The sequence below is a fragment of the Camelus bactrianus genome, chromosome X, assembly GCF_048773025.1.
Source record: "Camelus bactrianus isolate YW-2024 breed Bactrian camel chromosome X, ASM4877302v1, whole genome shotgun sequence".
Classification (NCBI taxonomy): Eukaryota; Metazoa; Chordata; class Mammalia; order Artiodactyla; family Camelidae; genus Camelus; species Camelus bactrianus.
Genome location: NC_133575.1, coordinates 14,107,293 through 14,134,481, shown reverse-complemented (window position 1 = coordinate 14,134,481; position 27,189 = coordinate 14,107,293). Strand labels below are relative to the sequence as shown.

General features: G+C 36.9%; 1 protein-coding gene across 9 annotated transcripts in view; it reads right to left on the bottom strand.

Annotated features, from left to right (window-relative positions):
• The window catches only part of PPEF1 (protein phosphatase with EF-hand domain 1), a 126,940-nt gene that overhangs the window by 29,425 nt on the left and 70,326 nt on the right, over nucleotides 1–27,189 (bottom strand). For 8 of the 9 annotated variants that reach the window (XM_074358953.1, XM_074358948.1, XM_074358946.1 and 5 more), the window contains 4 exons: nucleotides 25,382–25,496; nucleotides 22,045–22,091; nucleotides 7,409–7,575; nucleotides 690–726 (listed from right to left, as the gene is read on the bottom strand). In XM_074358953.1, the coding sequence (XP_074215054.1) occupies nucleotides 690–726; nucleotides 7,409–7,575; nucleotides 22,045–22,091; nucleotides 25,382–25,496 (366 nt within the window). The remainder of the gene's footprint in view (nucleotides 1–689; nucleotides 727–7,408; nucleotides 7,576–22,044; nucleotides 22,092–25,381; nucleotides 25,497–27,189) is intronic. The other variant, XM_074358954.1, reaches the window with a different exon arrangement.

Below are 27,189 nucleotides of genomic sequence, written 5' to 3'. Positions count from 1 at the left end.
ATGTAAATAAGAGTGCCTTTCATATGCAAACCAACTGATCTAGAGCTAACACTCAAAAGTGAGTCCTTCATGGAGTTCTCACACTCAGGGCCACTATTCCCCTGCCCCAATCACCCCAGGGCCAGGTACCAGACAATTTCAGATAACCCTTATGCCTCAGGGCCTGCTGAAATTATCCAAACTAGCCAATCCTAAACCTGTTTACACTGCTTCACGCAACCCTTCCCACAGAAACCACAATAAAGGCTCTTGCAGGTGTTTTCCCTCATTCTCTCTGCCTTTGACCTGCCCTGATGCTTCTCCATGTGCCCACTGCCCGGCCCAGTGCGGTGCGCCATGTCTCCCGTTTCTAAGGAACTGTAAGTACAAACCTTTTCCTTCATGACAGTCATTTCCATCTGGGCATGTTTTACCATAACTGAGTAAAATAAATCTCAGGTACCTTTAAAACAATGGAATATGTTTACATCTATGCTGAAACTTACACAAAAATCACAATGAAAAACCCTGGTTTAGTCCAAGAAGAAAAACAGATCTCTACCATGGTCAGGGCTTCATTTTGTGCTTTTATTTTATTGTCATGAATTCTGACTAGTTCTTCCATCACCCTTCTTGAAGTTTTTTTTTTTTTTTTTTTTACTTCTATGTATAAAGAACAAAAAGAATGCAAAAAAGTTGTTGAGTCTTACCTTATATTTATGCAAAATTTCTTTTGTGAAGCCATACCTGAAAAAAATGGGATTTAAACTATTTTATTAAATGTTGATAACTCCTACTTACATGAGTCATGCAAAAAAGGGAGCCTTGACATCACAAGTATCAAGAACTCAAGAAACCAGACTTTAGTTGGAAGTATTACTTACCCAAGTCTTTGCTAGGCATGATGGGAAAGAACAAACGCAGCTGATGACATCATCCCTACCCTCAAGGAGCTGAGTATACTTGGGAAAAGAAGATAAATTTCCATGGAACAATTATAAGGCAACTTAAGAAATATGTGGTTGGCACAAGTTGCATAAGTATTGCTAGGATTCAGAGACATATGCTGCGGCAGCTGGGGAAGGTGTGGGAGAACGCTTTTCATTTAGATAGAATTTCTTAGACATCCTGTATCTTATAGTAAATGAATTATTGGCAAGGGGAGGGGGGAGAAGGGGGAAGACTGAACAAAGACAAAGAAAAGCCTAGAAGATAACAAGTTGGTTCTTTATATTCTCTCTGATATAGTTCATGTAATGGTATTGAAGGTTTTAATAGAAAGTGTCAGGAATTTTAATGCCTGAATGGCAAACACCAAGGAAAATTTAATGATGGTTTTTTTTTTTCAATTACTTTCCTTGCCTTAGGATAATAATATACACCTTTAACATCCAACACAGTGAAATTAGAACATAGCATACTCACTCCAGGCTTCCGTGCAGATCATGTCATGTGAAGCTTCTATAGTGTAACGCTATGTTTTCCAAGTTAAATTCAGTCCTGCCTACTCAACAGCACCTCAAATCAGCTTACCCCAAACTGAACTCATCATTCTCCCTCATCCCAACTTTCTCCTCTTATCATGTTCCCAATATTAGTGATAGTCCAAATTCAAGCTAGGCCCTGGAGGTCATCCTCAATTCTCTCTTCTTTCAAGTCCTCCATACCACATAACTAAGCCTTAAATCACTGCCTAAACTCCTCCTGAATGTATCTACTTCTTTGGATCTCCATCTCTACCACCCGAGTCTAAGTGAAAATCCATCACCTATCTCTTCAACTACTTCCTAATTGATCTCTCCATATCCATTCTTGTCACTCTCTAAATAACTCTTCCGGCTGCATTTTACAACACAAATTTTATGATACTCTTCTATAGTTTTCCCTTGTCCTCAGAAGAAAGTCCAAATTCCTTTGCATGATCCAGTCATTTCTTAGGTCTCTAGCCCTATCAGGTACCATCCTGTCCTTCAGTCTATGTGCCTACAATCCTGAATTTCTTTCAAGTCTAAAGTCCTTTCTCAAGCTCTGCGTAAGTTGTGTCCTCACTGTGGAATATTGTTTCCCATCTGCCTGCCATGGTCCTCTATTTTTTTTTTTTTAACATCTTTACTGTGGTATGGTTCCTGTACAGTAAACTACACATATTTCAGACGTACAACTTGATGAATTTTGATAGATGTATACACCAATGAAACCACTACCTCAATCAAGATAGCTAACATTTCCATCACTCCCCTAAGAGGTACAACTTTTGAATTCCCAATTTATCCCTTCCCATCCTCTTTACCCCCTGGTAATCATAAGTTTCTTCTCTATGTCTGTGAGTCTGTTTCTGTTTTGTAGATAAGTTCATTTGTGTCCTTTTTAAGATTCTACATATAAGCAATATTACATGGTATTTTCTTTCTCTTTCTGGCTTACTTCACTTAGAATGATGATCTCCAGGTCCATCCATGTTGCTGCAAATGGCATTATTTCATTCTTTTTTATGGCTGAGTAGTATTCCAGTGTGTGGGATCTTCTTTACCCAGTCATCTGTCGATGGACATTCAGGTTGTTTCCATGTCTTGGCTATTGTAAATAGTGCTGCTGTGAACATTGGGGTTCATGTGTCTTTTCGAATTATATTTTTCTGCAGACATATGCCCAAGAGTGGGATTGCTGGATCATATGGTTAGTATATTTTTAGTTTTTTAAGGAACCTCCATACTGTCCTCCATAGTGGCTGCACCAATTTACATTCTCACCAACAGTGTAGGAGGTTCCTTTTTCTCCACACTCTCTCCAGCATCTATTTGCTTGTGGATGTTTTAATGATGGCCATTCTGACTGGTGTGAAGTGATATCTCATTGTAGTTTTGATTTGCATTTCTCTAACAATTAGTGATGTTCAGCATCTTTTCATGTGCTTGTTGGCCATCTGGATGTCTTCTTTGGAGAGATGTCTATTTAGGTCTTCTGCCCAGTGTGTGATTGGGTTGCTTGTTTTTTTTGTTTGTTTGTTTGTTTTTGTTATTAAGGTTTATGAGCTGTTTTGTTTGTGTATTTTGGAAATTAGTCCCTCATCAGTCACATTATTTGCAAATATTTTCTCTCATTACGTAGGTTGTCTTTCTGTTTTGTTGATGATATCCTTACCTGTGTAAAAGCTTTTAATTTTAATTAGACCCCATTTGTTTATTTTTGCTTTTATCTCCATTACTCCAGGAACTGGTTCAAAAAATATATTGCTGTGATTTATGCCCAAGAGTGTTCTGCCTATGTTTTCCTCTAGGAGTTTTACAGTATCTGGTCTTACATCTAAGTCCTTAACACATTTTGAGTTTATTTTTTAATATGGTATTAGAGAATGTTCTAATTTCAGTCTTTTACATGTAGCTGTCTAGTTTTCCGAGCACAACTTATTAAAGGGACCGTCTTTTCTCCGTTGTATATTCTTGCCTCCCTTGTCATAGATTAATTGACCATAAGTGCGTGGGTTTATTTTTGGATTTTCTATCCTGTTTCATTGATCTATGTGTCTGTTTTTGTGCTGGTACCATACTGTTTTGATTACTGTAACTTTGTAGTATGGTCTGAAGTCAGTGAGTGTGACTCCCCCAGCCCCATTCTTCTTTTTCAAGACTGTTTTGGCTATTCAGGGTCTTTTGTGTTTCCATACAAATTTTAACATTTTTTGTTCCATCTCTGTGAAGAATGTCATTGGTAATTTGATAGGGATTGCATTGAATCTGTATATATTGCCTTGGGTAGTACAGCCATTTTAACAACATTGATTCTTTCAATCCAAGAACACGGTATATCTTTCCATCTGTTTACGTCATCTTCATTTTCTTTCATCAGTGTCTTATCGTTTTCAGAGTACAGGTCTTTTGCCTCCTTGGGTAGGTTTATTCCTAGGTATTTTATTCTTTTTGGTGCAATGGTAAATGGTACTGTTTCCTTAATTTCTTTGTCTGCTATTTCATTGTTAGTGTACAGAAATGCAACTGATTTCTGCATCCTATGACTTAACTGAATTCATTGATGAGTTCTAGTAGTTTTCTGGTTGCTTCTTTAGGGTTTTCTATGTACAGTACCATGTCATCTGCAAACAGTGACAGTTTTACTTCTTCATTTTCAATTTGGATTCCCTTTATTTCTTATTGTTCTCTGATTGCTATGGCTTCCAAAACTATGTTGAATAAAAGTGGCAAGAGTGGGCATCCTCGTCTTGTTTCTGATCTTAGAGGAAATGCTTTCAGCTTTCCCCCATTAAGTATGATGTTAGCTGTGGGTCTGCCATATATGGCCTTTATTATGTTGAGGTATGTTCCGCCTGTGCTCACCTCCTGGAGAGTTTTTATCATAAATGGATGCTGAATTTTATCAAAAGCTTTTTCTGAATTTGTTGAGACAATCATAGGGTTTTTATTCTTCAGTTTGTTAATGCGGTGTATCACATTGATTGATTTGCAAATATTGAAAAATCCCTGCATTCCTGGGATAAATCCCACTTGATCATGATGTAAGATCCTTTTAATGCATTGTTGGAGTCAATTTGCTAGTATTTTGTTGAGGATTTTTGCATCTATATTCATAAGTGATATTGGCCTATAATCTTCTTTTTTTGTGATATCTTTGTCTGGTTTTGGTATCAGGGTGATGGTGGTCTCATAGAATGAGTTTGGAAGTGTTCCTTCCTCTGCAAATTTTTTGGAAGAGTTTCAGAAGGATAGGTGTTAACTCTTCTCTGAATGTTTGGTAGAATTCACCTGTGAAGCCATTTGTCCTGGCCTTTTGTTTGTTGGGAGTTTTTAAATTACTGATTCAATTTCAGTACTGGTAATTGGTCTATTTATATTTTCTATTTCTTCTTTATTCAGTCTTGACAAATTGTATCTTTCTAACAAATTGTCCATTTCTTCTGTGTTGTCTTTTCTGTTGGTGTAGAGTTGCTCATAGCAGCCTCTTATGATCCTTTGTATTTCTGTGGTGTTGGTTGTAATGTCTCCATTTTCATTTCTAATTTTTACTAATTTGGGCCCTCCCCCTTTTTTTCTTGATGAGTCTGACTAAAGGTTTATTAACTTGGTTTATGTTTTCAAAGAACCAGCCTTTAGTTTCATTGATCTTTTCTAATTTTTTTTAGTCTCAATTTCATTTATTTCTGCTCTAAACTTTATGATTTCTTTTCTTCTATTGACTTTGGGTTTTGTTTGTTCTTCTTTCTCTAGCTGCTTTAGGTGTAAGGTTAGGTTGTTTAATTGAGATTTTTCTGGTTTCCTGAGGTAGGCTTGTATCATTATAAACTTCCCTCTTAGAACTGCTTTTGGTGCATCCCAGAGGTTTTGTATCATTGTGTTTTCATTTTTATTTGTCTCAAAGTATTTTTTGATTTCCTCTTTGATCCATTGATTGTTTAGTAGCATATTGTTTAACTTCCACATGTTTGCAGTTTTTGCAGTTTTTTTTTTTTTCTTGTAGTTGATTTCTAGCCTTATAGCACTGTGGTTGAAAAAGATGCTTGGTACAGGTATAATTTTCTTATATTTACTGAGACTTGCTTTGTGGGCCAGCATGTGGCCGATTCTGGAAAATGTTCCATATGCACTTGAGAAGATTGTGTATTCTGTTGCTTTTGGATGGAATGCTCTATAGATAGCAATTAAGTCCCTCTGGTCTAAAGTGTTATTTAGGGCCTCTATTTCCTTATTGATTTTCTGTCTCGATGATCTGTCCATTGATGTAAGTGGGGTGTTAAGGTCCCCCACTATTATTGTGTTATTGTTGATTTCTCCTTTTATGTCTGTTAACAATTGCCTTATACATTGAGGTGCTCCTATGTTGGGTGCATATATATTTATAATTGTTATATCCTCTTCTTGGATTGATCGCTTAAGCATTATGTAGTGTCCTTCTCTGTCTCTTGTAACAGTCTTTATTTTAAAATCTACTTTATCTGATACAAGTATTGCTACTCCAGCTTTATTTTGGTTTCCATTTGCATGGACTATCTTTTCCCATCACCTTACTTTCAGCCTGCATGTGTCTCTAGCTCTGAAATGGGTCTCTTGTAGACGGCATACATATGGGTCTTATTTTGGTATCCATTCATCCAATCTATGTCATTTGGCTGGAGCATTTAATCCATTTACATTTAAGGTAATTATCAATACATACGTTCTTATTGCCATTTTGTTCATTGTTTTGGGTTTGTTTTTATAGGTCTTTTTTTCTCTTTCTTCTTTTTGTTCTCTTTTCTTGTGGTTTGATGACTATGTCATGTCCCTCTCTTGGTCTAATTCATCCTTCAGGTCTCAGCCTAATGCCATACTTCTATGGGAGAAGCTTCCAGCACCCACCAGACAGGCTGGATCCCCTACATTTGAAAAACCTGGTCAACTTGTGTCTTCCCTGCTAGATGTAAACTCTAGGAAGGCAGGGGCCATGTCTCTTTCACTAACCATTGTAGACACTAGATAAATGCAACTCATGAAATAAATGGAAGGGTAAATGGCATGCCCAAATAAACGTACCGAGCTATATAATGGGCCTCTGAAAATAGCCTTGGGATTTTTATCTTCATAATCTTAGCAATTGCATCCATACCTGAGGATTAGAATTGAAACTCTGTATTCAGGCCAGGTGCCAAAACTGCCCCAAAGACAAAACTAATCAGTTGCTGAGCTTTGATCAATGTACCCTAGGACCAAAGTATGAAATATACCATGGCTTCTACTTCTCTAGAGCAAACCAGATTCTGTTTTTCATGAAATAAGAAACAAAAGAAAAAGAAAAGGAGAACAAAAGGAAGGGGAAGAGAAGGAAGAAAAGGAAGAGGAGGAAAGAAGGGAAAGGAGAACATTTGTCACTTACTGTATATTTTAGCAAAAATTAGTAAACCATTTAACCAATCTTTATTCCTCAAATCTCCAGTGAGTCAGATAGTTGAAATGCTATGTTACAGCTGTTCTCAAATATGTTTATGAACAACTATGCCAGAAGCAATCACCATGTCATAAAAAAAATACACATCCATGAAAAACACAGTACTAGTTTCTGAGACAACATCTGAGGCAAGCCAAAAGACTGGCAACAGAATGATTCCATTTAAACCTACTCGTAGATCCTACCACACCTCCAAACCTGGCCTAACACATCTGCCCAGCTCATGATTTGGCCTATGAAGGGTAGGTGTGGAAAGAAGAACATAATAGAAGGGAGAAGGAAGAACTGGAAGAAAAGATCAGAAGAGGACTTCAGAGCAATTTACACTCACTCAGTAGAAGACTGGGGAAGGTACAGAGGGATAAGAATTGAGGTTTTCCTTGAGATTTCCCCTTATCCCTACTTCTCTACACTCACCTCTAACACTCTGCTAGGAACTAAACATGGCAGCATTTTCCAGAATAGAAAACAAAGGAAATCTATAGGCCTAGGTTACCTCATATTCATCATAAAATCTTCATGGTTGCCTCTGTTCAAGTGCAGGTCATTGGGGTAGACAAGAAAACTCACTAACAGGATCATTAGGACCTCCATGGAATTTCTTCCTCGATCTACAAAATCACCATTAAAAACATATGGGTTGCTCACTGAGGGGAGACCATTCTGTGGAAGGAAGCAGGAAAAAAACAAGCAGTTAAAAGAATGTACTTTTAAAGAAAGGCTTTGTACTCAATATCCCTGTGGATATGGAGAAAAGAGGCCAAGTCAGTGCTGGGAAAAACCTGCTCACTCACTCGAGTCAGTTTCACTCTTCCAGGGCAGGCATCCCCTGCAAGGGACTTTGAAAGTGAAGAATAAGCTTCAGACAGGAAGGTTCCAGGGAGACAAGGACTGGTCATTCTACACACCATCACCTATTACGAGTTTTCTCTGAAAGAAATGGATTATTTGTCCTATCAAAAATGGCTACTCTCATCTCCTCCTTGGGTAGAAATTTCCCTCTTCTATCCAAGGAAGAATACTGAACTAAGAGCCAAAAGTCTTTCTTTCTAAGGGACCCTATGTTTAACTTCTCTGGGCTGTCAGTCCCTCAATTTGGAAAAAAAAGGGATAACACTATATTCTCCACACACACCCCAACTACAGATTAAGTGAGAGAATGAATATGAAAATACTCAGGAAAGTGTAAGGTTCTGCCCAACTGTGAGGAGGGCTAATACACCATCAGTACACTCTGATACAATCATACCAGGTGTTGCCAGTGTATGTTTTGACTGCTCACTGACCAGGTCATGTTAGTTGTTAAATATTTTGATTACCCCTCCTGAGTATGTGATAACACTTTTAACACAGTCTTTGCATGAAAAAGGACTGGGATCAGGACAAAGGTCTGGTCTTTATAGCAGCTACTGATTCATTTACTTCTGTACTAATATACTCTAAGACAAAACACATGCCATGCCTGGTAGGGAAATGGTTGCGTGCATCTCTAGTGCATGGTAAGATAAATTCAAATGTTTAAAAAATATATTACAAGGAGAAAATTTTAAGTACTCATATATCCAAATATATATTCTCCTTCAAAAAAAGTTATCTTCAAGAAATAATTCACATATTCTAGTTATATTAATCTTTCAAACGATTTTCAAATTTCTTTTTTGTTAGATTTCAAATTATGTAAGAAAATCTTATTACTTTATACTCACCACCAAGTATTTATATATATTTTAAACTGTTCATATCAATGTGATAGAAACAGTTGAAAAAATATAATACAGGTTACAGCATATAACTTAGGGATTCCAGAAATCATTATGCAATAAAACATGTTCTGAAGGCAATTGGAAACAAACAAGCAAGCAAGCTGTGGTGTGGTATTCTGGGTAAGAAGGTTTATTCTCCAATCCAGCTCCACTATTACCCATGTGTCCTTGGACAAGTTATCTACTCTTTATGAACTGTAGTTTCCTCATCTGTTAAATGGGAATAATAACATCCATCCTTATCACACAGAGCTACTTTGGAACTCAAATGAGACTGTGTGTATAAAATTGCATGAAAACCATACAGCACCATACAAATTAAGAGACTAATTTTATTATAACTTCCATGTTATTTCTAATTTTAAGATCTCATTATTTTACATTTTCTTATACATTAATTCACGTAACTTTATTCACACTGGGCTTAGATAGTATGAGCCAGTTATAAAAGTATAGGCTACTGCTCATCAAAACTTAAAGAAAAGGGGAATGATTCTGCATCTCTAATACTCTTCTTTCCCCCAGACTTCAGCTGGCTGGAATGAGTAAGCTGGAGAAGTCTGAGGGGTGTTAGAGGCTATAGGTTCTACCAGGATGTCGAGGCCTAAAGGGGGCTTGAGCAGCAGCAGTGGAGAGCCCTGGGGTGAGAACATGGAAGAACTAGGCCCGAGGGGACATGTGGATCTCTTGGCTAAGGGGACACTCTCCCTCAGAGCATGTATGTGGTTCTGGTTGGGGGGAGAGGGATTTGGATCTTAATAGAAAAAGTACAGGAGTACTTCTTCTATATCTCTGAAGCTAAAAGAACCCCAGCACTTGCATTTAGGGACACCTAGGAACATAGAGACGTCCTCTCACACTCTTGATGCAGGAGTAGAAAGTGTTGTGTCTCCAACTATGGAGAAGGTTAACCTAGCTTAAGCAGGAAAATTGAAAACAGAAGTAACCTAGTACTTAAGGGGATCCGGTAACCAGAGAGAGGCAGACCAATCAGATCTGCTAAAGTCCTGTCCCCTAGTGAGACAGGACTGCTAGAAGAGACAGAAAACAACTTTTTTTTTTTAATAAGAGTACTATGAAATAAATAATAAAAAGTTAATAATTCTGGGCACTAAAAACATGCTATTCAAATTTAAAATATCAATGGATTAGAGGTAACTAAAAGAAAGAATGGTTGAAAAATGCATTACTTACCTGAAAGAGTAAGCAGATGAAAAACCTCTTACACAGAGCAAAAGGGAAAATGATGGAAATCATGAGGAATGAGTAAGAGATTAGAGTTCAGAGCCAAGAGAACTAACATGCCAATAATACGCATTCCAGAATCAGGAAAAAGAAACAGATGGAGAAGAGGCAATAATCACATAAATAAGAGAGGGAATTTTCTATGGTTAAAAAGAGACTTCAGCCTTAAGTTTGAAAGAGCTCATGACTACTATGCTCAATGAACACGTATTGATTGCTTGTTATGTACTAAACACAGTTTTATGTGCTAGAAACACATAAGTAAACAATATAAAGTCTCTGTGTTCAAGGAGCTTGCATTTAGAGACTATAGCACTCACATGGTCCCATAGAGGAAAATACTCAAGAAAATATTCTAACCAATAGCAGCAACAATAAAAAGTCCTTAAGCCAGGGAAAGACTATGAGGAAAGAATACAGATGTGAACAATGAACCCTGCAATATATAATTAAATATAAATCAATAGCAATAACGTGGAAGTTGTGTTTAAGTACAAAGCAAAGGTTAAAGAAATAGAAGAGACATACTATGAAGGAAAACCCAATAATGGTCAAGAAATAAAAATATGGCATAACCAATAGCTAAGGATTTGCAGGGGGTGGGGTGAAGGGAGAAAAGTAAAATTCTCTATAAATCTCATCTGACAGGGCGATGTACATGGAAAATGTGAAAATAAATACATTTATCTTACTGGAGGAGAGAAAGAATAATGGTGAAAGAATAAAGTTATAGCTACTTGATAAATATACACACATTATTTATTAGATATGTCAGAAATGGGAAGATAATGACTAGGGAATGGGAAAGCACAGTAAAAATGCCAAGAAAACAGCAATTTAAAAAATTCATCAAAACAGCAAAAAGAAAGGGAAAAGGATGAAACAGTGAAATAAATACTAAACATAGTAGAATAGAAGTACGTTTTTCAAAAACATCTGTTGTTATACTAAATATAAGTGGGTTAAATTCTCCCATTAAGGGACCTAATCAAACTTTCAAGCTTTTGCACAGCAAAGGAAACTATACACAAAATGAAAAGACAACCTACAGACTAGGAGAAAATATTTGCAATGTGACCAACAAGGGCTTAATTCCCAAAATATATAAACAGCTCATCCAACTCAATAACAATAACAGAAAAAAAAATCCAGTAAAAAAAAAATGGGGGAAGACCTAAACAGACATCTCTTTAGAGAAGGCATACAGATGGCCAACAGGCACATGAAAAGATGCTCAATAACGCTAATTATTAGAGAAATGCAAATCAAAACTACAATGAGATTTCACCTCACATGGTCAGAATGGCCATCATCAAAAAGTCTACAAATAATAAATGCTGGAGAGGGTTTGGAGAAAAGGGGACCCTCCCACACTGCTGGTAGGAATGTAAATTGGTGCAGCCACTATGGAGAATAGTACGGAGTTTCCTTAAAAAACTAAAAATAGAGTTGCCATATGATTCAGCAATCCCACTCCTGGGCATGTATCTGGAGAAACCTCTAATTTGAAAAGATACATGTACCCCAATGTTCATAGCAGCACTATTTACAATATCCAAGACATAGAAACAACTTAAATGTCCATCAACAGATGAATGGATAAAGATGTGTTTTATATATATACAGTGGAGTACTACTCAGCCATAAAAAGAATGAAATAATGCCATTTACAGCAACATGAAGTGGATCCAGAGACTATCATACTAAGTGAATAAAGTAAGTCAGACAAAGACAAACATTATATGATACCACTTATACATGGAATGTAAAAAATAACACAAATGAACTTGTTTACAAAACAGAAACAGACTCACAGACATAGAAAACAAACCAAAGGGGAAAGGGGGTGGGGAAGGGATAAATTAGGAGTTTGGGATTAGCAGATACAAACTACTACATATAAAATAGATTAAAAAAATAAGGTCCTAATGTATAAGCACAGGGAAGTATATTCGATATCCTATAATAAACCATAATGGAAAAGAATATGAAAAAGAATATACACATATATATAATATTACTGAATCACTTTGCTGTACACCAGAAACTAACAGAACGTTGTAAATCAACTATACTTCAATATAAAATAAAAAATTAAAATTCTCCCATTAAAAAACCAAGATTACCAGGCTACATTAAAAACACAAAACTCAGGTATGTATAGTTTGTTAGGAATACACATGAAAAATATAGATAAAGGGAGGTTGAAAATAAGGTAAATGCAACAAAGAAAAAGCACAAAAATGCAAATATTAATATTAGACAACATGGAATTTAATATTAAAAGTGCTGTTTTAATATTGAAACAGGATCATAAAGAAACATATCATAACAGGCACTTTATGAAGAAGATACAATTCATGAACTTGCATTCAATAAACAAAAGAACAAGTCTTTGCTTCATATATTTACTATAATTGCAAAAAGAAATTTTTTAAAATACATAGTACATTAAATTCAGATTAAATTATTGCTTTAAAATAATGTCCACAAATTCTTTGACATTCCCTTTAAAAGGTGAAGCCTAATTTGCCATCCCTTGAATGTGGGCTAGACTTAGTGATTTGCTTCCAAGGAAGGAATAAGGAAAAAATGCAGAAGTGATGATGTGCAACTTTGGAGACTAAGTCATAAAAGATACTGCAGCTTCCTATCTGCTCTCTTTCTTGGATCACTCACTCTGGGGAAAGCTAGCTGCTATGTTATGAGAACATTCAGGTACTCTGTGGAGAGGCCCATGAGGGTGTTTCGCCAATAGCCAGCAAGGAACTGAAATGCTGTGCCTGCACGCATGTGAGCCAGCAATCTTGGAAATGGGTCTGTTAGCCCCAGTCAACCTTTCAGATGAATGAAGCCCTGACCAATAACTTGACCGACAACTTGTGAGAAAGCTTAAGCCAAAACCACCCAGGTAAGCTGCACTGAAATTTCTGACCCACAGAAACCATGAGATATTAAATGTTAACAGTTTTAAGCCCCTAAGTATTAGGGTAGTTTGTTACACAGCAATATATAATACACATATTTAGAAAGATATAGATGGAAAAAGTGAACATACAGTTTACCCTTGAACAATAAGGGTTTGAACTGCAAGGGTCCACTTATATGCAGATACTTTTCAATAGTAAATACTACAGTACTGTATGGTCTATGGTTGGTTAAATCTGCAGATGCAGAGGAACCGTGGATAAGGAGGTCCAACTATAAGTTATATGTGGATTAACTCTTGCATTTTTCAAGGGTCAACTGTATAACTAATAAACTTAATTTAACAGATACATGAAGAACTTTGCATCCTATGAACAGAGAATATAATTAATTTTTCATGTGTCCATGGAGGCTTCATGAGAATCATATAATTGATTTCAAAGAAATCCTTAACAAATTCAAAATAAGAAACATTTCATTGGACACATTCTCATATCATAATCCAATAAAATTTGAAGTAAATAAAAATATGATTCAAAAATGCTAGCTTCCTAAATTAAGATCCTTGGAAATTAAAAATTGTACTCTTAATAATCATTGGATTCAAGAGGAAATTAATGGCAATATTATAAGTTCAATAGAAGGCTCAATTAAAACTAAAATTAGAAAGATGTGTAGCCTTACATGCCTTCATTATTAAAGAAGATGTACATGAAAGACTGTATTCATCTTAAGACATTAGAAAAAGAACAATAAAATCAATCAAATAAAGATAAAAGCTGCAATTAATGAAATGGAAAACAAAAATTGAAAGATAAGTAATCCAAAGAGTGATTCCTTGAAAGAACCAAGAAAATTGATAAAATCGGTGGTAAAACTCATCATGAGCCTGATTGAGGATAAGTGAAAAAAGAGAATGAAAAAAAAAGTAAAATTAAAGATTAGAAAAAAGATATAAAGATATAGAGAAGTAAATTTTATTTTATTTTATTTTTTTAATTTTATTTCTTTGTTGCTCTATTATTTAATTATTTTATTTTGGTGGGGGTAGGGGGAGGTAAATAGATTAATTTATTCTTAGAGGTACTGGGGATTGAACCCAGGACCTGGGGCATGCTAAGCATGCGCTGTACCATTTGAGCTATCCCCTCCCCTCTAGAGAAGTAAATTTTAAAATTTTATATATATAGAATAGAATATTGGCATCTGTTGCAACGTACTGTAACAATCTAAAGAAATGGAGGATTTCCTTGAAAATCAGAAGCTACCAAATCTGATTCAAAAGAAGTAGAAAAGTTAAAAAGTGCATTGGCTGCATGTGGCTTTAGAGCAGAGCTCAATTTTTAAGAGCAAATAGCTTTAATGTTATTTAAAACAATGATCCACATCCTTGGCTGCACATTAGAATCACCTGAGGTGCTTTTAAAAGTCTCCAGGTGTCCATCAGAATCTCTGGGAGTGAGACTCAGGTATCAGTAGTTTTTTCTTTTTTTTCCCATTTCCTTGGGTGATTATAATGTATGGCCAGGATTAAGAACAAGGGATTTAAGTTCCAAACCACAGAAAAAGATGTAATTCTCTCCAATTTATTTCATAAAATCAGTATAACCTTAATGTCAAAATTTGAGAAAAGATGTAAACATGTTTTCCACTGGGATGACCAATTTTCTGGTAGTAGAACTTCTCATCTGTAGTTAAATCAAACTTTATTTATAGGTATTTCATCTCTACTATGAGCAATGAATAATGAATTTCTTTAGTCAAACCTAATTTTAAGCCAAAATAGTAATGGTCAGCCAAGCCATTTACCTTCTGTAGCACACTTGACATCCAGTAAGTTTTAACCTTCTCAAAAAATCACACATCTTCAAAAGATTAAGATTTTGTGATAATGAAGCTAATTCAATAGAAAATGTCACTGTCTCTGAAAGTGATTCTAAAAGGAATCCTAAATATATGCTGAACTCCTGTAAGTGTTGAGCCTCTCAAGGCAACCACTTCAAAGAAGGCAAGACTTATTTGGATATGTAAGATCTACCCTGTTGGTCCAGGATTAGTTGTATTACTTTATATAGTCTGAGTTCAGATATATTTTAGTCTTAGAATAATAAGAGAACTGGAAAACAGATAAGCAGATGAGGAGCTAAGTCTCCGGGGACATGGGTTTCTCAGTTATTTAGGCTTCTGGCTACTGAGATTTCTCTGCCTTTCCTTCAAAGAAGCAAAAACTGCTGCTGAATGAACCCATCCTTCACTCAGTTCCAGTAAACCAAACTCTGGCTTATTCTGCAGCTGATAGACAATAAGCCATCTATAACATGGAGATCCAATTGACAAACACAGAAAACCCAGGATAACTACAACTCTGAACAGCATTAGATGACGCGCAGGGGCAAAAACAGCAGACCAAAATGAACCAACTTGAATAGAGACAAAGAGACCTATTTCCCACTGAAGTATTTTACATAAGACATCTAGAAGCTACCACAATTTGTGGGACATTTTTCCCAAGGCACATCAAACAATAACCTCAATTTCATATTATTTTTATTTCTTTTGTAAACTCGGTTTTAGAGATCTGCTCTGATTGCAACACATTGCCTTAATCTCAAAAGGTAAAGAACTGACTACTGTGGCAGTGGGAAGCCTAACAGTGACAGAGAAAAAAGAAAATATTTAATGACCTTCACAGCTGGAAATTTTGGGCATGGGAGGGTGGAGGATTGTGGGGAAGAAAGAAAGAAAAGGAAAACAAGGCCTTGCGGTGTCCATGGACAGCATCAGTATGACACCTACAGAGTTGAGAGTTAATTAGCTTCTCTGTCTATGTGCATCTCTTTTTCAACTGCATGAAGTCTCCACACATAGCATCAATTTAACAAACTAACTTGCCAATACTTGGTCTAAAATTTCAAGCTTTCTATTCAATGAGGAAAAGTGTCTTGTAATTTTAACAAGGCTAAGGCTCTGAATGAAGTATTACAAATTGGTCACTCTAATTAAGCAAAAGCAGCTGATTAAAATTAACCTTTTCAGAAAATAAAGTCTAAAAATATGGCCTAATTAATGCCATGTAAATCGCATCCCTTGATGATATTTGAAGCCATATAAAGTTGAGATGCCCTTTTAGCAAAGGTGTGTCATGGTTAATAGTGTAGCACCCAGAGGAAAGAATTCTTTTCACACCCAGATAGGATTGTGAGTGGAAACTGATAGCTTAGTTTTAAGGTGCTAAATGGTAAAATTTTAAATGACAACCAAATATTAAAGAAACCAAAAATGTCAAAACAATCAAAAACAAGCATTGGTACAGACCCCATCATTTATCGCAGAGCACCACAGACAGTGTGTGAGAATAAAATCTTTTCTGATCCTCCAAAACTTTCTTCATGATTTAGGCACTTACTAAATCACTAAAATTCTTTGAAGGGATTGTCTTAAATGTCACCTCCTCCAGGAAGTCTCCCACAACTTAGGTGCCTCTCCAATGTGCTGCCTTGGAACCTCGCTTATCCCAATTATAACATGTCACTCACTCTGAACTGTCTTGTCTTTTTATTAGTTGACCTACCCTACTAAACTGTGATGTCTTTGGGGCTAAAAACTGCATCTTAGTCACACTATATCACCAACCCTTAGCAGAATACCTCATTCATACTAGGTATTTAATAAATATATGTGAAATGAATTAACATATTCATCTTTGTTTCTTCCCACCGTTTTCATATAGTGCCTTGAACACTGCAGGGACTAGATAAAAGTTTATTGAACGAATAAATTAGTGGACAGATGCACTTTTGTATATGATCAGTTGTAACAATAGGAGTCTTAAACCAAACCAGGTACTTGGATGAAAAGAATAATATAGCAAGGCATCTCAGGGACCCTATATTATAACTCTCCCTCTCAGGCTATGCCCTCGGTTGGCCTTGGGCCAGCCCCGGCCCTGCAGCCTACTAACTCTATACTATAAAAATAAACTGATGAGGAAGAAATTGTCTAGCAAAACAGCAACTGAAAGATCAGTTACAATTTTGCCTTAATTCGAAGCCTGAGGCTTTTCTGATTTCTCTTTTGGGTTGATGGAGAGGAATCAGTTAGTCAGAGCATAATATAAGCTTTGGTCATTTACAGCTCCAAAAACTTCCAACAGGATGTAGTTTGCCAAACTATTCCCCACAATTCAACTTCAATTAGAACTTAAATAAAATAACTTTAATAACAAAATAATAAAGAAAACAAAGATAAGTTGACAATTTTAATAAATGAAGTAATAATAAGTTAAATAAAGATGAGTTAAAGCACGGCCACTAGCTGCTTTTAAACGGAAGATAGTGAGCCCACGACTTAACAATAAAGTGGCTCAATCCTGTGGGCTCCCATGAATGAATCAGAGGAAGGTGCCACACGCAGGGCATTATATGTAATTGGGATTTAACACCTTGTTGACATACTGAGTATCACAGTGAGAATCAGCCACCATCGCAGAAACTACCATTTCCTGAAGCAATCAAGTGACTGCTTAGGTCACAGTTAGCACCTGCTGTAATCCCTATGCAGGCAAGATTTATATCTGATGCCACAAGAGAAACCAAACCACCTCTCTCCTCATTTTTAAGATGTTCTTCCTTTCCTCCTCATCTGCTTTCCTGGGCCATTACTCTTCTCTCAACTAATTTTGTTTCTTTCTTTTTTTTTATGCTCTCTCATCCTCTGTACCTAAGACCCAACAATGATACTCACTCATACTGTAGCACTGCTGAAATGAATTTTCCAGATCATTGAAGCTCATTCCTTTAAATGCTAAAATATGTTTTAAAATTACCTTAACCATTTTGGCTAGGAGTTTTGAAAATGTGCCATTTGTTCTCTTTAATTCTTAACAGAGTGTACAGTGTAGAATTGGAAACTTTCTCGACCATGCAGGCCCATCAGTCTAAGCACCCCGCCAGGCACATCTGGGAAGTACAGAACTCTCTTCCCTAGACACACAGCCCCGTATCACTGAATATTACTGCTTCATTTCTATCTCATTTTTATAGTTTTAGATATCCTCTTATTGTCAGAAGGAGCTTTATTTTTCATTGCTCTCATTATATCTCACTTTTGCCTTTCCCCTCTCAGTCCCTAATCTGTAGCCAGGTGGGTAGCCAGACAGGCAAATTTGTAGAAACAATGAGTCAGATAAGGTTTTACTGATATATGTTCACTGGTAGTTGAGTAAGGGCCTAGGGCCTGTCCTGTGAGTAAAGTTCATTGGATTTCTGATAGTGATTTCAGGGGTTCAGAGACCCTTTTTACTCAATTCTGGGTTTGGGAATGCAGGAATGATAAGTGAAGTAAAGTAGAAAAGAGTTTGTCCTCTGGTGGACATATCACTGTCATATGTATTCATGTAGAAACTTTGTTTCCAGAGCAGTTTGTGTCCATAGTTTTAGGCCACACTCTACTTGTGCGATCTATCATCATTCCTCATTTAAACTTCGGATAAAAAATGAGACAGAAAAAGGCAAAATGCTGACTGTCGCAAGTTAGAGATCACTATACAGCATAGCTCCCTGAGACAGCACTGTGTCCAGCCCTTTCCTTTCTGGGACACTCATTGCCCATAAGCTAAGTGATTCACTATCAGTGCAAGCGCACTCGGTCACTCTCCCTTCTCAGATACCATGAGTTACACCATCTTTTCAGTTTCTTCAAGTGAAAGCTTGCTATCATCAGTGGCTCTTCCCTCAATTTCCTCTTTTAAACCAGGCAATTTCAGGATTCTGGTGCATGTGGTTTATTCCACATCCAAGGTGCATTTTACCTGCTTCTCATTCAAGCCTGTTAAAATTCGAGTTCATGACTCTTGCAGATTTCTCCTTTCCGATCATCCCTCTCACCTCCCTCTACCCAAATTCACCCCAAATAGCAGCGCCTTACTCCTCCATCGCTGGGCTCTCACTCTCCACTTCCTGAACACCATCCTTGGTTAACTCTCAGAATATTTCTTGCTTTCATGTGAATGCTATATTTTCACCTTTAGTCCTTTTTATAGTACTTCTTACCACCCACCTCCTCCTGTTCAATCTTTACATTAGCACCTTCTGGTTTTATATATTCCATATAGTTTTGCCAATGGAATTAAAGAAACATTCTCTTCGCATCTGTCTATTCCAGAGTCCTTTGCCTAATCATACTTTAATATCTTCAACCACCTCTTGAGAAATTTTCTTTTCTAATTGCCTAGGAAGTCACTTTTCCCATTTAATTTACTCAACTATTTTCCCTTTTATATATTTCCCAAAACCTCCAGAGAAATAACTACCAGATTTTCTGTCGTGGTTATTTCCCACATACCTCTGCCTCTTCCACCCTCTTCAGATTATAATTGCCAAGAACAGCAGGACTGAACTTCTGTACATTTATATGGTACTAAGTAGAGTAAAACAAATCCTATTCCTCAAACTGCGTAAACAAACTCTCTTCTGCCTTCAACTCATTCAGAAAGACTTTCCTCTGGAAATCTGGGCCTCCCTTAGGGACAGTGCTGGACTTCTGACTCCCAAAGCCCTCTGGAAGGAAAGGACCCATTCTTCCATAGCATGGAGACCTCCAGGTGAGGAGTTGGTGAGGGGCCACTGGCTCCTCAGAGCCACTAACAGGCCAATGCTTTGCCAGCCTCAGGTAAAAGCCTCTCCTCGTTCCAAGCCCATGAGTTTTGCCTAAACTTCCTTACCCTGCTCCTCATCTCTCACTGCTGTGGCCAACTCACTTAACACAGCTGCTTTCCCCACGCTTGACCTCTTCATCTCCAATACTCTTTCACTCACTTGAGCACCCACATTTTTGTTTCCACATTAGACCTACCATCCCTTAGGAGTACTCCCCTTGCAACTTCCCACCCATCTGCTTCCTGGGTCTTTATCCCAGTCAGCCTGCTCCCTGACCTTAGAAAGCATGCCAATCCTTCATTCCTCCCAGTTCTCCCAGTTGGTTGGCCATCCTGGCCTCTCTTCCTTCCCTGCTCAGACTGGATTCTGTGACTGATCTCCAGAATTGCTCATTTAACAGCACCCTTAGTTCCCTGCCAGGAAACCTTTGGCTGGACTTCCTGATACCAACCCACTACCTAGATGGCCTCCTATTTCCTCTGACCCCACTCTCTGGCTATTAGGCTCTAGATCCTTGCTTAGGCCTCCTGTAGTCAACTGAATCTCTTCCTAAGAGCCAGCTCCATTCACTGACTCCTGGTTTGGCCTGCTCCATTCCCTTCCAAGCTTCCATTCTCAATGAATAAAATGAAAACCTTGCATGTCTACTATAATTTAATACTTTAAAAATGCTTTTGGATATTTATATTATTTAATTCACAAGGCAACCTCTTATGAAGTAGAAGCTCAAGAATATTACAGCTAAAGAAGACCTAAATAGGTATTTCTCCAAAGAAGACATACAGATGGCCAATAGGCACACGAAAAGATGTTCAACATTGTTAATTATTAGAAAAATGCAAATCAAAACTACAATGAGGTGTCAGTCACCACACACCAGTCACAATGGCCTTCATCAAAAAGCCTACAAATAATAAATGCTGGAGAAGGTGTGAAGAAAAGGGAACCCTCCTACACTGTTGGTGGGAAAGTAAACTAGTGCAGCTACTATGGAAAACAGTATGGAGGTTCCTTAAAAAATTAAATAGACTTATCATATGATTCAGCAATCCCACTCCTGGGCATATATCTGGAAAAGAGGAAAACTCTAATTTCAAAAGATACATGTACCCCAATGTTTATAGCATAACTATTTACAATAGGCAAGACATGGAAGCAACCTAAATGTCCATCAACAGATGAATGGATAAGAAAGTGTGTTTTACACACACACACACACACACACACACACACATGAATATTACTCAGCCATAAAAAAGAATGAAATAGTGCCATTTGCAGCAACGTGGACGGAACTACAGATTATCATACTAAGTGAATGAAGTAAGTCAGAGAAAGACAAATACTATATGATATCACTTATATGTAGAATCTAAAAAATGTTACAAATGAACTTATTTACAAAACAGAAACAGACTCATAGACATAGAAAACAAAATTATGGTTACCAAAGGGGAAAGGGGGTGAGGGGAGGGATAAATTAGGAGTATAGGATTAACAGGTACACACTACTACATATAAAACAGAAAAACAAAAAGGATTTACTGTATAGCACAAGGAACTATATTCAATATCTTGTAATAACCTGTAATATATCCAAATTGCTTTGATGTGTCCCTGAAACTAACACAATATTGTAAATCAACCATATTTCAATAAAAAAATTTTTTAAAAAAGAATACTGCAGCCAAAAAAAAAATCATGGGTCATGGAGGTTATGTGGCTTACTCAAGCTCTCACAGTCCCCAAAGAGTAGAATTGATTGCCCATCATAATAATCAGAATATGTTTTCTTTCAGGCCATCTGAGACGCTTAAGCTGTGCCCAATTATTCACCATGCTGGTTATGGGGATGACGTATCAATCAAAGAGATATAAAGAGGTACCACTATGAAGGCAGGAATCACCTCAGGATCAATTTTCTACATGAAATAGTCCCAGAAACAGATATTCGGGTTGCAACTGCTTATTGAGAGAGAGAAATGAATCCAATCAAAGAGATGCAGAGAAACTCCATGTTGGCCAAGCTGCTTTGTGCCCTCTGTGCGGGCTCCCACAAAAGAAAGCCAACAGGCGAAGAGGAGTCACAGCACTGGAACAGCAACTAGCTTGGTAATAGAGAGTCAGAGTGGAGAAGAGAGCAGTTGAGCACTTACTATGGGGGACTCCTTTCATGCCTAATTAGTGTACATTGGAGAAGATTGCTGTGGCATGCTCACTTCTGAACAAAAGAATAATAAAACAGACAGCTCCCCCTCCCTATCTTGTGCCATCTAGACATTTATGATGTAATACAAAACATAAATACAATCAGGTACAAATCTTAATGGATATACAGATAACAATAATATTGAACAAAGACCCAAATTAAATTTTTAAAAATTTTTTGTGAAACAAAACAAATCTTTCAACTTCTGGGATAAAAACTGGCCTATTACATCTGTATTTGTACAAATCCCTAATAAAACTAATATTGTTATCTGCCCTAGGACTGCCTTCCCCTAACAAAAATGCAAATATTTAGCAAAATAATCATTTACCTTATAGAAGATTAAAAACAGATCATCCAGTTTCCCATGCAAATCACCTGGAAATGAAATGAAAAATCACTATTTAGTAGGAAACAAGAAAGTACCCTTTTTGTTATAGGATTTAAAAACTGAAATAATGCTGATACACTCTAAGTGTTCTCAGGGCATTGGGTTTTTACCCTATGATGATATTGACTCAACAGACAATTTGTTTCCATAGCATTCTATGGAAATTTTGTCCCTTTTCCTATAGGGGACAGCATCCAATGTTGCAATTACCTATTCACTCCTGCCGTTTAGCTTACTTACTTACTGTCCTTAAGCTTACTCTGTGCTAAGTGCTAGACTAAGGGTTTACATGAATTATCTTGTTCAATCCTTACAACCACTCTATGAGATGGGTATTATTTTCATCATTCTCCTTTTATGAATGTGGCTCAGGGTAGTAAGTAACTTATGCAAAGCTGCCCAGCTACCAAGTATTAGAGCTGGAATTCAAACTCAACTTTATCTCACTTCAGAACTGAAGCTCTTAGTGATTATTCTGTACTGCCCACACTGTGATCTCTAGGAGAGCAGCAATATTACCTATCTTAGCATTAAACCCCCAAATGCCTCCTATAGTACCTGCTGCAAAGTAGGCATTCAAAAATTAAGTTTAATTGCTAAATGCATAGCTTTTTAAAGCCATGTTTTCAAAAATATGCTCCAGCAGTAGCATCTGAAACTTAAAAATTATGAGTAGATAGTTGACACTCTTTTGATGAGATCATTATAGAAAATAAAAATGAAAGCATGGCTTTATAAAACTCAGCCAACTAAGGGAAACCATATAAATATATGAAGCCATTAATTTAAAAAAGAGTAAATATGTGAATATTCAAAAGCCCTATTTGGATAACTATTTCTAGGTAAATATTTGTCTTTCATAAGCTTGGATCATAAATTCTTATTCTTTGTAACCAATTTAATTACCAAATATAATTTAATTTAGGAAAGCTTTTCTTCAGTTTGCGTAAAATGCTCCAACCAAAATTAACCAAACACATACAAAAGATGACTCCAATTATAATGGGAATAATAAAATTAAAATCCTTTATCACCAGCACTTATTTATAAAATGACTACCATATTAATATTAATAGCATATTAATACTATTGTGTAATTAAATCTCATTGCTTCGTATGTTTTCACTCCAAATCTAAGGAAATTAAAATGAAACGACTTTAACTTATCAGTTAAACAGATTTTTAAAATAATTTTATTTTCCTAATTTTCTTCAGGGTGACTTGTCTTTCAAAGATTTGGGTAGATAGAACTGTTGCAACTGGAATGCTAGTAAGTGAATTGGTTTCATCATATAAGAGTTGAGGATAGAAAAATACTTTTAACTTCTAGTTGGACAGCAAAAGATAAAACTTGATGTATCATGGAAAGACAGCCAGAGAAAGATATTTCCACTGCATACAAAAACGTAAGTGCAGAACTAGTTATCATTTATAACATAACTATAGACTAAAATATCTCCTATATTTCATGCACATTAAGAACTATGTAGCATGTTTAGATGTGCATGTAAAAAGTGCATCTGGAGATTAAAATAATGGTAAAGGTTCATCATAATTTCTCTCCCTTTCCTAATACTGTCTAAAACAGAGGATGATTTTGAAAATATGGTCCCAATTTTAAATTTTATTTTAAATGATGACTAAATTTTCCTAAGTTCAATGGGGCTATTAAAGACAGAAAATAATTCCTATGTGAAGGAAACCTACTGGCCTTAGTTTTTCCCTCTACCAATGGTGCTATGTGGAAAAAGTTTGGAAATAAATGCCCAAGATGTGGGGATCGTTAAATAAATGGAACTGTTTGATCAACCATTCTTTAGTCTTTCTCATGACAGAAAATGAAGTATCAGTTAGAGCGGTGCATGATGGGAGTTGGGACAGCAGATATGGAGCTGGCTCTAACCTGGGATGCAGAGGATCTGATTTTTAATTCTGCCTCTGCCATTAACTAGTTGAGTGAGCTGTAGGGGGAAGTGGGGGAGAGGGGCAAGTTACTACCAAAAAAAAAATGCATGGAAGGCAATACACTTTTCTCTCTGGGCCTCAACTTCATCCACAAGAACATGGGATAGACTAGATGGTCTCTGTAAGAACCATTCAGTTCCAGGACTTACACACCCTCTACTTCATGTCTTCTTCCAGATCCTTTTATGCACAGATAAGTCTCCAATGGCAACTGGAGGTATACTAGAAATATATGGGAGCAGATCCCACTTTGTGTTTGGCCTAGTATATACACTCTGAGAGCAAGCCTAGCCCTGACTCCACAGGCTTCTTGAGTTGGCATGGCTTCCTGAGCCTCATGACCCAAAATTCTTCACCTCCATGAAAAGTAAGAGCTGATGAGGCCTTGAATAAAAGGTCCCCACTGCTGAGATGCATCATTTGGAACAGAGAGATGTGGTGGCATTATTAGGTTGGAACTTAACCATTAAATTCTTCAAAAGCCTGAGTCAGGGCACGTCATGGAGCATGTACTGCTACATCAAGTCCCTGTCACCACTATCAGATGCTAGAAATGGAAATGGTTTAATTAGATTGTCAAATCCACTTCTACCTGCCAGAGTAAAAGAAACATGGGCTAAAAATTGATTTGGAAAATAACAATCACTGTTTTGTAACCTAAAGCCTTAATTAGAAGTTAAGGGAATTGCTGTTCCTTCCACGCACTCCATTCTCAGACAGTTACAAGCATGCTGAGCACCAACTGTGTTGAATTTCAATGTGTACTGCTTCTTGAAGCAATATCCTGCCAGGCTGGCCTATATGACAACAAAATCTCAGATCTTGTTATTTAGAAGAACAGGGAACAGATTTCTGGGACATTCCCACTCTTCTAAAAGCTGCAGAGACCAGTTGGAAAAATCTAAAACAGCTGCCGAGGGCTGAGAAGAGTTCAATCTCCACCCCGCCAAGGGCTTTTCTCTTCCCAGCACAAGTGGCACTCAGAGGCCCACCTAGAAAAAGCCACATGGAACAAAGATAATGAGAGCCAAGCAGAGGGCACAGAACGCTTATTCCACCCATGGGTGGCTTTCTGTATTAAAATGCTATCTGCCTTTATAAAAAGCTATGAGTTCTTTCATTTCTCACATAATTAATTCCTGCCAGCTGGTATGCAAAACAAAGATGGGAAACAGTATTATCATGATAGATAACTCTATATTCATACTTTTCCCTTAATACAGCCCAATTTACACAGTTTTCAAGTTAGGCCAATGGTGGAGAACCAAGAGGCTCCTAAATATTAATTTGGCAACTGTGCTCTGAAACTTACCACAGATTGTTATCTCTTTGGAGGGAGAAGTTTTTGTGTGAGTAAAATTTGGCATTTGCTTCAGGACCTTCCTGGTTTCAAATAGCACCTCTAAGACATAATAAGCATGAAGTATCTGTAAGGGCAAAGCAGAGGAAATAGACATAATGAACTAGGGAAAAAGGCATGAGTGCACAGAAGGCAATAAAAGTGGAGCATATGAGCACATTTCAGGTAGCTGTATTTCAGGATAATCTCTAAATTATTCTTAAATAGATTATCCTAGTACAGTATCTGGCACATAAAAAGCCCTCACTAGAGATTTGTAAATTTGAATGTATGAATGGTTCCTAGGAAGTTTATACTCTCATGTTCTTAACGGACATCACCCACTCACAGAACATTTCTCATTGTTCTTGGTCTTTAGAGCCTAAGAGAAGTGACAGGAAAAAAAGGAGACTCCCACGCCCAGAGGAAATGTGCAGGCAAAATAAATAAATAAATAAAACAGAAGGAGGGAAAGGAGAGAGAAGGAGAAAGAAAAAGAGAAGTAGAGGGAGGTTGTTCAATAGGGGCTGCTTCGCATTTGTTTGCCACCTCCTGTCACCCGGGCTGAGAATTAGGTGGGAGTGCTGGGTTAGAAGATCTCACAAGGCAGCCAGAAAGGCCCCCAAGGAACTCCTGAGCCCGGCGTCCCAGGTATGGCTCAATATTTGGTGCCACAGACATGAATATACAGGACAGCAAGCACACTTAAATACAAGTCTAAGTACAAAACACACTGCAAACCCAAATAAACCATTCGGATTATCTCCTGTTATGATTCTTCATCCCATTGCTCCCCTCCAGTTACAGTGTTGATGACAGCATTGTTTTGGACAGATTTACTGGGTTTTCTCCCTCGGGCTTTTATTTGTTTGTTTTTTTAAATTCCAGTGTGTCTTTCTCTCTTTTTTTTTAATTATAAAATATTCCAAATACATAATCCAAAAAGCGGTATAGCTGATACAAATACAACAGATGCTAACACCACTTTATGGTCAGGACTGTCTGTACCTGTACTGTCCAATGCAGTAGCTGCTGGCCACATGGGGCTACTTACCACCTGAAATGGGGCTAGTCGAAATAGAGATGCAAGCACAAAATACACACTGGATTTCAAAGACTTAGTATGAAAAAAAAGTAAAATATCTCATTAAAAACTTTTACTATGAGTACCTATTAAAGTGATAAATTTACATGTTCAATGAAATAAAACACATTATTAAAATTAATTTCACCTGTTTCTTTTTGCTTTTATAATGTTAACTACTAGAAGATTTTAAATTATGTATGTGGCTCAGGTATATGTCTATTGGAGAATGCTGGTTTACATTATTGCAGACTGAGAGAGGTGTCATATCTACGTATTGTTCAGATAATGCTTCGGGTATGGGATTCAGGACAGATGGAACTCTTTGGAATGATCATATCTCTTGGTGTCCTGAAATTTCCATTTTCATAGCTATTTAAAAATGTAATTATTTTCTATCCCAGACTCCAAAACGAGAGTTTTCATGATTAAATAATTTAAAAAAAAAAACAAAACACCAAGAAACAGGATTTGAAGTAATGTGAGAATTAGGGGGAAAGATAAGGGCCCCTGGATATTGATTAGTGGGGAGAGATTCTTATTTCCTGTCTATCCAAACCTAATGGATTGCTAAGGATTTTCCCCACAAAAGCATTCCAATCCATTCAACTCACAACTTGAGTCAAATCTTGAATGAGAACTTTCCTTTAAGCACATTTTAAAGGAATAGGCAAAATACTTTCACAAAATGACTTAT